Source organism: Gouania willdenowi, chromosome 4 (genome assembly GCF_900634775.1).
Source record: "Gouania willdenowi chromosome 4, fGouWil2.1, whole genome shotgun sequence".
Lineage (NCBI taxonomy): Eukaryota > Metazoa > Chordata > Actinopteri > Blenniiformes > Gobiesocidae > Gouania > Gouania willdenowi.
In genome coordinates, this window is record NC_041047.1 from 17,881,296 (window position 1) to 17,898,074 (window position 16,779).

At 37.1% G+C, this 16,779-nt stretch overlaps 1 protein-coding gene across 2 annotated transcripts; it reads left to right on the top strand.

Moving 5' to 3' along the window:
- Positions 1-3,808: 3,808 nt before the first annotated feature.
- On the top strand, positions 3,809-15,824 carry nexn (nexilin (F actin binding protein)). Of its 2 annotated transcripts, XM_028444823.1 has the most exons (14): positions 3,809-4,010; positions 6,465-6,931; positions 7,026-7,223; positions 8,135-8,219; positions 8,319-8,467; positions 9,821-10,021; positions 10,088-10,261; positions 10,545-10,733; positions 11,539-11,730; positions 13,056-13,250; positions 13,394-13,615; positions 14,237-14,422; positions 14,529-14,892; positions 15,056-15,824. In XM_028444823.1, the coding sequence occupies exons 2-14, from the start codon at positions 6,512-6,514 to the stop codon at positions 15,067-15,069; spliced, it is 2,589 nt and encodes an 862-aa protein (XP_028300624.1). In that variant the 5' UTR covers positions 3,809-4,010; positions 6,465-6,511; the 3' UTR covers positions 15,070-15,824. The 2 variants fall into 2 exon arrangements, with proteins under 2 accessions (XP_028300624.1, XP_028300623.1); XM_028444822.1 differs by lacking the exon at positions 15,056-15,824 and having other exon boundaries at positions 14,529-14,927.
- Positions 15,825-16,779: the final 955 nt, after the last annotated feature.

The window sequence follows — 16,779 nt, forward strand, 5'->3', positions numbered from 1 at the left end:
TCCTAATGTGTATTTACTTAATAATGAATGCTTTCCCTGGAATATTTTCTCTGAGAAAATTCTTCCTGTGAGGTAAATTAAATGAAGGTTTGAAAAAGGAACAAACACACATAAACTGAGGTATGACAGCACATGTAGGAAGAATTTCAGGAAGCCACAGAAGAAATCAAACTTGACAGATAAAAACTGAAGAATGACTCTCCAACTCTCCTGTAGATAACATGACAACTGGTGATGGAGAAACCAAAGCTCTGTTATAACAATTCATGCTCATCAATCGTCTGATACAAAAACCTTTGGCGACATCTGCTGGAGAACTTACAGAAGTGCATTTACAGCTACTTCTCCATTTTTTTTATATGCATGTATATATCATGAAAAAGTTCTATAATTGTTGTTACTCATTTCAGAAAGTGAACCCCATATATGATATACAGTCATGAAAAATAGAGTGAAATATTACAAGCCTTTATTTGTTGAAATGTTGATGATTTAAAGGCTTAAGAGGATTCTGTGTCTCTCCACTCTTTCTCTAGATTCTGGGACCTTTGAGCATATATATATATGTGTGTGTGTGTGTGTGTGTGTGTGTGTGTGTGTGTGTGTGTGTGTGTGTGTGTGTGTGTGTGTGTGTGTGTGTGTGTGTGTGTGTGTGTGTGTGTGTACTTGTAACCACTATGATATAAACTTGTAGTGGTGAGTAACTGGTAAGATGTAAAACAGACAGATAACCAAAAATCAGAAACGTTTGTTGTTATATTGACACGTAGGAATTGTTACAGAAAACTCTAAAAAGTATGTTGCAAGTTTTTTATGTAGACATCCACATGTAGGTGCTGAAAAACTGTAAAATATGTATGAAAAATGACTGAAAAAGGCAATTTTACATTAGGTATTATTGAATTATGTTCTATAACTTTTATACTATTGCTTCAATCAAAAAATACTATCCGATCTTAAACCCCAGTTAATAATAAGTCTTAACATCACCCTTCAAGTGTGTTACTGTAGGCCCACTGGACGCGTACACAGAAGGTTAGAAGTCTCACTATAGGCAGTAAAAGATGCATAAATCCCTGATTTCATATTTACTCAAACAGACACTGACATAGACACATGTCCAATGAAGCCAGGCTTCCCCTGTTTTTTAAAAAAAGCTCTTAAAATTATTTTAACATTCACCCCCTGACCCGTACAATGCCATGATAGGTTAGAGTTGTTTCTATTTTTTATTTTTTTTTAAAAGAATACCTGACACAGTTTAATTATGGTTGAATATTTAAAATAATTTCAGATTATTAGCAGTTTGTAAGGGTTAAAATGTGCGTTTATCTGTTCTCTGATTAGAAGTGATTCATCAGTTTTTCACCAAAAACAAAACATTCTTGATAGACAAGATTTACTGCATGGCTGAAAACCAGCTTGGTCTGACTCCACCTGTTCTGTTGTAAAGGAGCTTTTTTCCTCTACCGAGGACAGCTGAACACTCAGCAGTCACTGTTCGGAAATTATAGCATTACTTCACACTCTGCAGTTCAGGAAAGAAACAGCTAAAAGGCGAACATTAAACATAAAGCAGAATATGTACTTTAATAAGTTGAAACAATGGTATAAGGGCAAAGAATAACACTGAACTCAAGGGTATATCTATTGTCTTTCACTAAAGACATTCATTTATCTTATTTATTTATATCATTATTTATTTATCTCATCCAGCCGTCCTGCAATTTTTGGGATTGTGTGTCAAACTCAAGGCCCGGGGGCCAATTCACGGCCAATTCACGGCATCCAATTCGGCCCGCAGGAGAAAGTAAAAATTATAGAAAAAACATGAAGAATCAATGTGTAAATTATACCAACTAATTCGGTTGTAGATTTTGCAGTCCCATGAAATACACAAATTCTATAAAACTTTACAACATTTCCGAGCGCTCACAGTTTTCCCATGTTTGTAATCACTCGATGGCAATCATTTTTAAAAGCAAATTGTTGAAAGAGTCTCAATTTTTCCCAAGAAATCCTGCAATTTTATTAAAATTATAACACAAGATTTCCCCAAATCAAATACAAATAAATACCAAAATCAAGTACATTCAGGTGACAAATATTTGTCACTTATTGCTTGGATATTGTCGGTGCCTTACATCAGTGGTTCCCAAACTTTTTGTGCCCAAAGCACACTCAAGGACAAGTAAAAATCTGAAGGCACAACTATTGTGCAAAAAAGCCTTTATAGCACGTGTTATCACTCATATCATGTACAATATCTGTAAATGTGCACAATTATTTACGAATGCTAAATAAAATGTGACAAAGACAACTATATTACTCATGAAATATTTATTAACAAAACATTAAAAAAAAAAGTATAGAGTTTGCCTCTGTATTATGAAATGAGTGCATACAAAGTAGTAAATTAAAAAAATAATTATTTTTGTATAGTTGTATATTGCAATGAATGTATGGTTGTCACAAAATCCCACGGCACACCCGGACTTGCGTCATGGCACACTAGTGTGCCACGACATCCGGTTTGGTAATCACTGCCTTACATACTTCACTTATCATTAAAAAGGTCAAAGTGCAAAATAGGGCATATAATTGTGGAAATTCCTTGTTTTCCCACACCTCCGGGGCCACATCAGTATTTGGCCCCTGAACTTAAATGTGTTTGACACCCCTGTATTAATAGAACATATACATTACTGACAAACTTTGAATAAAAAGTCACAGTTGATGTTTTCTTTATGAATGTGATCTGATGTTTAGTGACTAAAAGTGGCTCCTAGGGACAGGTGTGACCATGCACTAACAGATGACACAGTTCTGACCTGCTGAGCCATGCTGCAGGAAGTGGGTGCAGGGAGGAGGGGGGGGTCACCACTACAAAATATTCATAGGAGGGTCAGGGTTGTGGTGCAGCAGCTGAGGCTCAGACCCAGCCTGACTCAGGTTAGCTGTCCTTACAGTGCTGATTAGTTACCACAGCTGTGGAGCTATTTAAAGAAGTCAGTCCCCTTGTTGTCTCTGTTGCTCTGCAAGACTCAACAGAGTGGCCTGAGGGTTCAGAACTGATCCAGACTCACTGGGTAAAAACTTCCACTTAAAATACAAATCAGCACCTAAAGTTAAAACTTTATAGTGGTAAAATATTATTTTATTATTGAATGAAATGTGTGAGGAGAAGCCCACGGTGAGGAGTTTGGAAAAGTCACAGATATACTACCATTGACTCATACGGAAGCGGATTAGGGCCAATTTTGATGGAGAAACAACTCAAGAATAAAGTCAAAATGTTGAGATTAAAATTGAAATTTAGAAAAAAAAAAAAACTCCATCCATCCATCCATTTTCAGACCCAGACAATTCTGTGTTCACTTTGCTGATACAAAGTTCTGCACAAGCACATTTATTAACAAACAGCTGCACAATATGAGCAGTGTTTACGACAGTGACATCACTAAAAGACCTTTAGGGGGAGCGCTAAGCGCAAGTTACTTAGTTCTGTTTTAATACAAAACAAAAATATATGTGTAGTTATTGGCAATATTGTAATTTACATTATCATCAAAATAGAAATCGCAATATATTTTGAATCTCGATATATTGCCCAGCTCTAGTGCACTGTTCCAGTGTCTATTAACACTTTGAATTGTTCAAATGTTGTTATGGATTTTTCACCAAATGACGCCAAAAACTACAACTTTATCACTGCAGCTTTAAGGGAAGTCTTTCATAAACTATTGTTCGTGCTGTTGAAGGTATTGGTTTACGCGCACGCACGGACGCGCGTGCTGGATCCCAACAGCTGAACGCATCACAGGCGCGCACAGAACGCGCGCCTCCATGAGCCTTTAGAAAGTACCAGTACATTTATGGAAACGGAGCTCCAACCAGTAACCAGCAGCAAGTCCAGTCAGTGAGCCTCACTGGTCGCACTAAAGATTAGTCATTTATCTACCACAAGGATTTAAATACTAAACAAGATCGGAGGACAAAACGCAGAGGAGGTAAATGATTTTATATATATATATATATATATATATATATATATATATATATATATATATATATATATATATATATATATATATTTGATACATTCAACAGCCCTGATAAATGTAACTTATTTTTAAAAATGTAAATGGATTAACTCCTCATTTAACTTTGAATATGTTATCCTAAATGTATGATGTATAACTTTTTTGATAGGCTACAGATAGTTGCTGTTTGTTAGGAGGGCAGGGGTTGGGCCTACACAACAATAATTTAAAGCCAATCTGAAGAAAAAAGCCATAAAGACTTGAGAGGGACAAAAAAAGAGCTTCTTTTAACCAGATGTAGGCTATGTCTTTCTCTGCTCCACCCTTTGTTTTTGACAAACTTCAGTGTTTTCGGTGTGTACAGAAATAGGGCATCACCTTCCTGCCCTTGCATCATTTTCCCCATGGTGATCCAGATCCAAATAAAGACTGCTTATTCAGTCCCACTTTAGTGTAAATTATGAATCCAAAACATGAGGATGAAGATAGTTTATTTATTAATTTATCTGGTTAACTTATTTGTTTGGAATGTGTCAGGTACAATCAGTGTTCGTGAAAAGGACAATGCTTACTGTATATCTATCTTGTGTCTAGGATCAAATGCTTCACCAAATGAACAGAGCAGCCATAATCTCTGAATAATTACACGCAACAATAACAATGATGTTTTTTTAACGCTTGAAAATGTTGCGTTTTGAACAAACTTAACATATTGTACCTGAGTACACCAAGCTAGGTCACCAAAATGCGCTTAAGATTTTATGGTCTTTATTACAGTAACAGAAAAGGTATTTAAGGACATGGACGTACATCAGCAACTCTCTAATGAGATGACAAATGATGTATAAACTGCTTCCAGGTGTGGCCATTTTGACAAGGGTCTGTGGGGGGACATGTGGGTGCCAGATTGAGCTCTGTCCAAATGTCTATCACTGCTTATAGAAATAGCCATTATCACATGACGCACAAGTGGGCTATAATTAGAGGTGCACAAGCTTCAACGGCACTCTTCCTCTGGAAGATCTGAGACCCTCATCCTGTTTAGGAACAGTGAAAAAGATTTCATGGAAAAAATTATAGCTCAATGTTGGAAAGTAAATAATCTATCTATCTATCTATCTATCTATCTATCTATCTATCTATCTATCTATCTATCTATCTATCTATCTATCTATCTATCTATCTATCTGTCTATCTATCTATCTATCTATCTGTCTATCTATCTATCTATCTATCTATTGCAGTAAGTGCTTACTACCTAGCTACGTTCACACTGCAAGCCTTAATGCTCAATTCTGATTTTTTTGCTCAGATACGATTTTTTTATTTGACCGTTCACATTACCATTTAAAATGTGACCTGTATCAGACTCCAGTGTGACCCGCATGCGCATTGTCAGAGTTTTTTGTGTACAGTGGAGCCAGAGAATGAATGAGCAGGTGCAGAGGAGGATGAGAAAAAAGAAAAAAAGAGACAAATATTTTGTTGTGGTGCCATTTTGCTTTTAAACACAGACCATTTATGATATGAAGCTTCAAGCTTTGACCCGAACCCGACAAAGCAAAATTGAAAAACTGACGGGTATGACAGGCATTAGGTATTTCCTCATACAAATGACGTATTTACGTTTGTTTTAGTGGTAAGCTTTGCTTTTATTAACAGACAATTGTTAATGTCAACAGAACAGATCAGCGCACGGGGAAACAAGCACACGTCAAACATAGGTGCGCAGTGCGCGCAAGAGACAGTGGATCTATTTACATAATTCAGGTATAAAATATAAGGATAATCCATGTTCTTGATTCAACAGTGGATGCTTCAAGCCTGTCCCAATTCTGTCCCTGTCTCTTTCTGGTTCATGGTGAGCAGAGAACAGTGCACTGCTTGCAGTGCACCACTCACTGCCTCAGCTGTTAATAATGACGTCAACATATCAAACGCGCATTAAAACCGCCTTGACCATTCACACTGCAGTCGCATGGCAAAAGATTGGATACATATCGGATTTAGGACGACATATCCAAGTGACCTGGGTCACATTTGAAAAAATTGGATTTGGGTCGTTCAGACTGCCATAAAAAGATCAGATACAGGTTGCATAGCAAATTGGATTTGAGGTTTAAGTCCTGCAGTGTGAACGTAGCCTAAATGCCAATTGTCCCAAGCTGTTACTGAGCACATGAATACAATTCATATTTTTGTGATGATAATGGGTGACTTGTGATTTATCCAGTTCGTCTTCAAATTTGAAAAGTGTAGCATTCAATAAAATAGAAAAGAAATAACATTTGCTGACAATATTCATGTATATGGTATTATTTTTATATTTAATTTGTGTCTGTATCTGGTTAAAAATCAACTTTCAGGAAGTGACACTCCAAAATGAAAGTAACTAACTTGTATTTGTTGTGATTTTTGCAGGTAAAACTTGATTGTCTGTGTGTTTCAACTTGGCAACCTGGAACAACATGACTGAGGTGGCACAGGTCGCAGATGTAGTTGCTCATGAGGTGGATGACATTGCAGATGTAATTGGTCATGAGATGGAAGACATTGCATCTGACAATGACAGCGCGAGCGACAACGAAAACGACGACGATGAGTGTAATGACAATGGAGAGGCGTGCAATGAAGACGATAAAACTCAGAGCGATGATGACACGAAGACAAAGATGTCGCGTGAAAGTGAGAGAAAGCATTGCCACACTGATGAGAAGAGAAACGACGACACGGACAAGATGCACGTAAATGGTGTTGAGGGAGAAAAAGTCAGCGATGACAATAAGGAAAATATTAGCTCAGAAGATGTAAATGGTTTTTCAAAGAAGATGGAAGACCCGCAACCCGATCAAGACCTGAACATTTCAGATCTGGCACTTAAAAAAGAGGTGAGGAAGAAAAACTTTAACATTATGTGGTGTGATGATACTATCTCAGCTATATGCCAACATACTGTATAACCTCATGTCTTTTGCTGTTTAGAAGCTGCTAAGGTCCAGAAAGCTGGTGGCGAGGAGCTATGTGCCAAAGGCAAACGACGAAAAAGGAGATGTATCCCGGAAGTTTGAAGCCATGCAGAAAGCCAGAGAGGAACGCAGCAGGCAGAGGAATCAACAGGAGCAGCAGAAGAGGAAAGAGCAGTACATTAAGGAGAGAGAGTGGAACCGAAAGAAGCAGCAGGTCAAAGACTGATAACCCCTCTAACCTTCATCTGTGATCTGCATGGCATGGCCAAGCATGACGAGGTGCCTGAGGCTCCAGTTTGAGTGAGAATTGAACCTTTTATTCCCAGCACTGTAACATTAGTCATGCACTGTTCGATAGATCTAACTCAATAACGTTTTATTTAATACAATAGTCAGCATTTAGTTATACTCATTGTTATGGTAGCCTTTTGGTGAAACTATTTAACACTATTAATATGCACCATAAAACTAAAGGCCAGGTTTGTCACTATTTATTGTAGAATTACCCTACCATTCAATTAGATGAAATTTATATACAAGACACACAAATTCAGGTTGAATCACATGAATATATTTCCTGTATTAGGCTATTACAATAGCAAAAACCAACTCGTAGTCATTAATATTTTTTGCATAAAACAGAAATTGAATTCTATTAAAGCATTTATTTATTCAAATTTAAGATAATTTAAACCAGACATGTCAGAATATATATGTTGTATAATAAAAAAAAGGCTATCAGATCTTGACTCATCATAGATATTTATTGTGATTACAGCAAACCAAGCCCTGCACTCTAAAAATTCAAATAGTCTCTCTTGAGTTTGACTGCTGTGTAATAAACACTGCAATGTGAATGGGTTTTCTGTGATACTTGGATTCTGCAGCCCTCCTTCCAGGGAACAGCCGGGGAAATAGCAAGTCCAGGCCTGGACACCTGCGCTCATCTCATGTATGTTCAGCAGTCGTGGGCCAATCAGATGTCTGTCCACCAGCCACATGACCAAGCTATTAGCAGGGATTATGTCCTTGTACTTGCTGGGACCAGCATGGCTTCTGAACAGCGAAGAAGATGATCCCAGCTAAACCTTTAGCTCACTATCGTTTTCTTCTAATCGGCTGCAGATAAAAGAACTTCTCGCTTCCAGTGATGAAGAAGAGGAGGTAAAGCCAGCAAAGGTGGAGAAATCCTACGTCCCCAAAATCACAGGTAACACTCACATTGATTTAAAACGGATCATTGCTGACTGTGGAAGGACATAGAGGACACAGAGGCTGAAGATCTGCCTCGGTTTTGTGAAATTCCTAGGTAGTGTGAAGGGGAAATTCGCAGAAATGGAGAATAAAAGACAAGAAGTGGAGAGGAAGAGGATGGAAGGTGAGAGGAAGAAGAGGGAAGCCCAGGACAACATAGAAAAAGCCAAAATCAGGAAAGAACTGGCCCAGAAAGCTGCAGAGGTCAGTGGACTTGGTATCTGAACTCTTGTAAAGTATAACTCATAGATCTGATTTTCTTTCATACAGCCTTTGTGGAGGGAATAGGGCAGTTTATCTGTAATGATTCAGGTAATCCTCAGCTGCCACTCAGACCAGTTATTCTAAGTGGCATTTGAGATCCAAACAGTTGGCTGAGGCTGGATATAGGTCTGATGCCACCCATGGCAGCATTGTTGACACAACCAGCCTGTAAACTGATGGTAAAGAGGTCACTTTCTCAACACACCATGTGTAAGGAATGAGAAAATTGAGAAATTATATATGAAAAAAAAAAACAGATGAGTGCTGTGCAGACAGAACAAAGTGAAAGGTGTTTTTATTTCACTGTATGTCCAGACAGTACTGCTCTTAGGAAAGGTTATGTAAGTTTCCTTGTGCCAGATCAGTTGTTAAAAGCAATCACCTGTTGCTTCTTTGCCCTGCTTCTTCTCACTGAGATGAATACGAGCTTCGTTGATATTTACACAAGTTTTGTTTTTATAGACTGATCTAAAATTAGCATGAAATAACAGACAAGATAATGAACGCTCAATAAATAGTAGTTTTCCTCATGTCTGCTGAAACATCTACACCCCTAGTTGTTGGGGTTTTTTTTCTGTTGTTGCTCAAATGATAGCGTTTAGCTGTAAGAAAGCACTCTATGAATGTAAAATAAAGTGGAGCAGAGCAGCCAGGTGTAGACAGCCTACTACTGGCAACTGTTTCCCACACTTCCCTGTGACAAACTTAGCTTCTGACTCCCCCACGGTGACTGAATTAGATTCTGCTATCTTAGACTGACACTCATGGGCTGACCTACTGCAAATGGTGACATTAGGCCAGTGAGCCACTCATGCCACTCATATTCCCCCCCCCCCCACACACACACACACACACACACACACTGAATATTTCCGTCCCTCTTCTGCTGAGGTCAAAATGATCGCAAAACACGTTTTTTTATTAAATAGATTTTTTTCCTATGTTTTTTTGTATTTTTACCTTGTTTGTGCATGCTGTCGAAGGTCAACACTACATGTTGTGCAATCTTTCATGGAAAAACTTTATTAAAGGGAGATTATAAAAAGACAGTGCAGTGTTACACCTTGATGAGGGGGAAGGGAACAGGGAGAGGGAGTTAGGGTCGGAAAATGGAAGGGGTGAGGAAGAGTCGACTGTTTTAAGTTGAGAGTGAAATGTGAGGTTATAGTTGGGCTTATTGTGCTGTGTAATCAGTTCAGCCGGTCTGGTGACAAGTGTGGAGAAATTGAAGCAGGTGACACAACACCCAGCTTAATGTTTTTTTTCTACATCTTGTCCAATCATATATTTTAGGATGGAGACGAGACTGTCCTGGTTCGTGTGGTTCCATCCAAGCCATCCCGACCTCCAGGCAGGATCAAGGTGAACTTTGAGAGCATGGAGAAGAGCCGGGAGGAGGAAATCAAGAAAAAAGCAGAGGATGAGAAGCTTAAACGTTACGATGAAAACAGACGTTCTTTTCGAGATGCCAAGCGGCGCTCACTGATACAACAGGTAGGCCCACGATGAATAATCTGTGCAATATTAACATTGGAGCAACTCTCATGATTGATTTATTAGGATGAAGATGAGAAGCCATCTGAAAAGATGCAAGTGACTCCTGGAAAGCTAAAGCTAACATTTGAGGAACTGGAGAAGGAGAGGCAGGAGCAGAGGAGAAGGCAGGCTGAAGACCAAGCCAAACAACGGCTGCTAGAGGAAAAAAAGGCGTTTGAAGAGGCCAGAGTCGGAATGGTAAAGAAAATCTTATCTCAAACAAACTGTGATGAATGAAACACCAAAAACAGCATCACATCAGCTTTGTTTGAATAATAAGTGAGGGGAAACAGTTCACAAATTGTTGAAAAAAACTACCTCCACCTATTGAGATGGAGGACTATTTAATTATAATTAATAGTTTGATTATGAAATTTTAGCTCAAGGGACTGATGCTAACCTGTAGCAAAACAAAAAAGGTTTGTTGATGGAATGAATTAAGTCACTGAATTGTCTTAATCTGCTTTGGTTTCTCCTTCAGGAAGAAGATGAGGAAACAACTGAGTCTAATCAAGAAGACAAGGATGAGATTCGTCCAGGAAAACTGAGAATGAGCTTTGAAGAGTTGGAGAGGCAGAGGGTGGAAGAAGTGCGCAAGAAAGCTGAGGAGGAGGCCAAGAGACGCATGGAGGAGGAGAGAAGAGCTTTTGCTGAAGCCAGAAGAAGCATGGTCGATAATCTTTATAAAATTACAGAAATCGTTCATTAAAATTAACAAACATTAGTAGTATCATAGTATATTACAGTGAAGATGCTTTTTTTATGTGCATTACCGACAATGAGATACAACTCCATCAAACGACAAATGTGGTTGGTTTCTAGGGGGCGCCGATTGTAAAGTTGCGCATGCTAAAATAAACATTTAGCAACAAACCACATTAAAAAAAGATGTGAATTTTTTTAAATGTTACTTTTAAACAGATTTACAGCTATTTTTGTGAAGTTTGTGATATTTTTTTCTCTTGTAAAATAATATTAATGTTCAATCTAAATGTTGAATATTAAATATAAATGTTACATTTAAATGTTAAATCTAAATGTTAGCTCTAAATCTAAATGTTGACTAGAAATGTTAAATATTAAATCTAAATGTCATGGGTAAAACTAAATATTTAGCTATTATGCTAATTCACCGTTTAGATTTAACATTTACATTCAGATTTAACATTTACATTTAGATTTAACATTTACATTTAGATTTAACATTCACATTTAGATTTAAATGTGAACATTTACATTTAACATTGACATATTTTTACAAGAACACTTTATTTTACTAATATTGCTGTAAATCTGGTCAATAATAACATAAAAAAAGTTCACACATTTTTTAAACGTGGTTTGTTGCTAAATGTTGCAAAAAGTTGCTTTTTATTTTGGCATGAGCAACTTTACAATTGGCGCCTCATAGGTTTCTGCATTTGACATGTCTGCCACACTCTGAGTTAATTTCTGTGCTTGTATTTTCTTCTCAGCTGATAGATGAAGATGACGAGGTACTGATGGCCTTACTGAACTTGGAGGGCACTGAACCTGGAAAGATTTGTGCCAGTTTTGAGGACCTTGAGCGCCAAAGAAGAGAGGAGGAACAGAAGAGGGCAGAGGAGGAGGCCAAGAGGAGACTGGAAGAGGAAAAAAGGCTCTTCGCGGAGGCCCGCAGGAGCATGGCAAGTACACCAGGCTCTATGACAGAAATCAACCCCATTACAAAATGTACACGTATTTGGCTGATTATTAACGAGCTAAAAAAAAGGGCTGTTTTTCAAGCTTCTGCTTAAGTTGATGCTGCTTCGTTGTTTAATCCTTTAATTATTTAAGGACATCTATTCTTAACTTTATGTTAAAAAGGTAATATTAAAAAACTATTAGCATTTATTGAAGTTTAATATAAAATAATATAAATCAAACTAATATTTGGCCTGACATCATATTTAAAGATGATTCATTATTGAAATTAAACTTATTAGCTCAAGTACTACATCTACGCTGTTGTACTTTTGTTTACATTTTTTCTTAAAGAGCCCTTGACCAGAGTAAGATGTACTTGATATTCTCAAACACAAAAGAACCAACATCTGATTATCCGATTAGCCTACATTATTTCTCTTAATGTTGTGCAAAATATGATTATGGGTGACATTTTCATTAGGGTCACATTGGAGATGTTGAAAATCATGGAATTTAAAGGTTGCACTTAATGTTTTATGTTAGCTGTGCTAGATGACCAACATTGCAGCAGTCCTGAATTCTTCCTAATTGTAGATTAACATGGGGTTGAATGATGAAGGTCTTTCCATAAAAGGTAACGGAGTGAAATGGAAAACATGAAAGCTGCTGACAGCCATTACACACTGAGGTACAACAACAACTAAATGGTTCCAGTTGTAATACCTAATGTCCATTGTCTTTTTAAAAATTGACATCACAAAGTTGTTCTCAGGTTTCCATGGATACAGTAGATGATAACGGAGTGGAAAGGAAAAGGAAAAGTGCAGAAAATCTATATTACAAAAAACTAACAGAAATTAGACTTTTCTGCTTTATTAAGAAATATACACTTAATATTTCAGTGGATAAGCTTTTTTTCCTGAAAACAGTACGTTAAAAAATATCAAATGTGCCCATGATGGAATTTTTAATTTGATAGTTTTAAATATGTTTTTTTTAACAGTTGGATAAGTAGTTTTGCTTATTCACTTGAGATTTTGTGATGTTAATTATGAGTTGGATTGTAATAAACTCTGGCTTTAATACAAATGTCAATCATTTCATGTGATGTATCATCATATCACATAAAGAGACTGCATAATGCAGATTATTCATATTATTCCTTATTCTTGTGTTAATATACAATCATTGCCTTGGTCTCTATGTTTACTTTTTTACTTTGACTTTTTAATCATGTATGTACAGTATCCTCTGTTAGTAATTCGTTTCATCTTTGTTTTAAATGTTTTGTTTATTACATGTCTGTCGTTGGTAACATTTACAGGTGTTTGATGAAGGAGATCAGTTGGAAAAGACAGAGTCTCAGGAAGCGCTACACCCCAGAAAACTGGAGATGAACTTTGAGGAGCTCCTGAAGGAGAAGGAGGAAGCTGAGAGGAGGCGCAAAACAGAGGAGCGCAAAAGTAAACTGGAGAAGGAGAAGCAGGAGTATGAGCAACTCAGACAGGAGATGGGAGAGGTCGGTATAAAACACATCAAATGAGCTTGTATAGACTTAGAATTGGTGCTTTGGCTGGATTTTTACAGTCACCGCAAAGATACTTCAATATAATGTTCTAAGTAGTTACAGTTCCATCAGTTTTCATTTTCCTGGTTTTACAGGATGAAGTAAATGAAAGTTCAGACGTTCTGAGCACAGAGTATGAAGAGCTGACCAAGCTTAAGAGAACAGGCTCCATTCAAGCCAAAAACCTTAAGTCCAAGTTTGAGAAGATCAAGCAGCTGACTGAGGAGGAGATACAGAAGAAGATTGAAATGGAGAGAGCAAAGAGGAAGGCTATAGATGATGAAATTAAAGAGAGGGAAGCAGAAAGATTCCAGGAGGTAAGATAGACATGACCCATTGATCATATAAGTCACATGTGTCAAACTCGAGGCCCAGGGGCCGAATCCGGCACTTTAGATGATTAAACTCGCCATGCAGGAGAAACTTAAAAAAGACAGAAAAAACATGATTTATTGTGTAAATTCAGTTGTAGATATCTCAGCCCTTCCAAATACACTAATGCAATGAAACTCCACAATGTTTGGAGGATCGCAATTTTCCCACGCTCTCATCAAATGACAACAGTCATTTTTAATCTCTATTTATTCAAAGGACTCAATTTTCCTGGAATTATTTCTCACAATTAGTGACAAAATCAATGAAATGTAATAGAGAAAATCCTGCAGGGACTGATGTCTGTCTCTTATTGCTTGGATATAATTGGGGCCTTGTATACTTTATGTATCATTTATACATCAAAGAGCCACTTGGGGAAATTATTGCTGAAGTTGCTTGTTTTCCCACCTAAAATGTGCAGCCCACTTAAGATCAAACTACTTTATATTTGGCCCCTGAACTAAAATGAGTTTGACACCCCTGATATAACTGATTATAATTAACTAATTTACATCCTTCATGTATTGATAAGGATACTCAGTGTTATACTTAATATTTTTGAGGATGAGGAAGGAGAAACAGCTGCAGTAAGAGCTGAGGAGTCACCGTTCAAACAGAAGGTGGATATGCGGGCCCGATTTGAACAAATGGCCAAAGCCAGAGAGGAGGAGGAGAGGAGGAGAATAGAAGAACAGAAGCTGCAGAGAATGCAGTTTGAGCAGCAGGAGATAGATGCTGCTCTCCAAAAGGTATATCCATATTATTTCAAATCAATTATAATGTAGAGCATTGACTGCTTTATGTTATATCTTTACTCATAGTTATTTGTTTCTTTTTTTTATTATCTCTTTGCAGAAAAAGGATGATGACGTAGAAGAGGAAGGTAGCATAATCAATGGATCTGCAGCTTATGAAGACGATGAAGACCTTGCCAGATCGGGAGCTCCGTGGTTTAAGAAGCCACTTAAAAACCAGTCTGTGGTGGATTCTGAACCGGTCCGGTTCACTGTAAAGATTACCGGGGAGCCAAAGCCAGAGGTGACCTGGTGGTTTGAAGGAGAGATGCTCCAAGACTGTGAGGACTATCAATACATAGACAGAGGAGAGACATACTGCCTCTACCTGCCAGAGACCTTCCCAGAGGATGAGGGAGAGTACATGTGCAAGGCCGTCAACAGCAGAGGCACAGCAGCGAGTACCTGCATACTCACGATAGAAAGTAAGACCACGTTGGTGTGAATGCATGCCTGCATGACAGCCTCTCACTGGGATTTCAGTCTGTCTTCATCACGTGGATGGATCGCATGCTCCTCCTCCTATATGAACTCAGGAACATTCAAGCAGATGTGGATAACTGCTTCTTTTGTCTTTTCTCTTTACAGCTTATGACTACTGATGCCCTTCCTTCCATGTTCTGGAGGTTTACCCTGTTTTGTCTCACTCATTTTGTTTTTACATTCATCATTGTGGTATGGTGAATAAGAAAAAGGAGAAGGAGGAAAATCACAGTACCCTTTGCATTCCTAAGAGAGGGATACACATGTACCACAGCAGCCTCACAAACACTGGCAATTACTCACAACTTTTCATTTACAAATTCCCCAATATAAAAATCTGAACTCCGTGTTAAGATGAATGATGATACTTGTGCCAATGATCCTTGTTCCCATATACCCAGAGTTGCAAAATTTCACAAATATTGTTTTACGCCAGCAAGTTTTAATTGTTCCACTACTGTCTTGTAAATATAGTTTAGACATCATTATTGGGCATTGAGAGGTAAGTGTCAGAAAGCCCCTGTACAGTTACAGTTACCAGATGATTAGGCATGTAGTTTATATTCATATAACAAACAAAGGAGTCATTTGGTCATTACTCATTGGTAAGATTTGACCTCAGAACATAGCCAGGTATGTGTGTGAATTTTTTTTTTTGCAGCAAAAGGAAAAAAATATTGAAATGTGTTGTTTCTTTTCTTTCTAAAACCCCCTTTTTTGTTTTTGAGCTTAAATGTAATAGAGTTTTCATCTCTTGACTGTCATTGTTGACTAATAAATGGTTTGATTATGAAAAAGTTGTAGTTTAGGGTGGATATTCACATATTATAAATAGAACACGTTTATTATAATGAATAAAAACCAACAAATCATGGTGTTGACTTCTTATTACACTCAAACACAGCACGTTGCATGTTTAACATTTTATATACATACAAAAATAAATCTAACGTACAGTATGTCAATACACTTTAACTTTAAATAGCTGTGAACACTTTGTAGAGTCACAAGTGCAGCTGTCGACAGGCTTCCAAAAAAGTTGATTCTGAAGCTACTCATTGACATCTTCTGTGAATTAGTGTCTCTAAGTAGGTACATTTATACTGTATTATAAATAAGGGAAAGCACACAGACATACAAAAATGAAATAAAAATAAAAAAAGGAAATTCATTACAGAATGTTCCATTAGACACGTCATCTTGTTCAACTTGAAATGTTGCAGTTTCACAAATCTTAAATAATATTACTAAAACTATCATTAGTATTATAATTAAGATTATTTATTTATTTACTTAAATCAAATATTAATATTGAAATTTAAGTCATTTCTTTCCATGGACCAAGAAGGCATAAACAAAACTTTTAAAACCAGTATATTTGTATTTTATGTTTTTAACAATAAATAAATGTAATGTTATAGCTCAGAAACAACAAATCACAAAAAATGCTGTTTTTTCGTATTGTGCGACCGGATGTTGCCGTTTTCAAAGTAAGAGGGCGTTTGAGGACGATGCTGTATATGAGAAAGACATAATTTTGGCACTGCTGTGTAAGGGTCCAAAGATATTTTAGCCTGGGCTAGGGTCACCACAGATAGTGACACCTATCCTCATTCACGCTCTTACTTTGAAAACAGCAACTTCCGGACGCACAATATGAAGAAACAGCATTTTTTTTTTTTTTTTTGAGATCTAACATTACATTTTTTGTGTCTTTTCACATTATTTATTTATTTTTTTTTTTTTAAGATAAACCCTTTCTGTTTCAAATTGCATTTGAACCCTTTTTTTTTTTTATTTGATTAAAAATGTTTTTCTTTTCTTTTTTT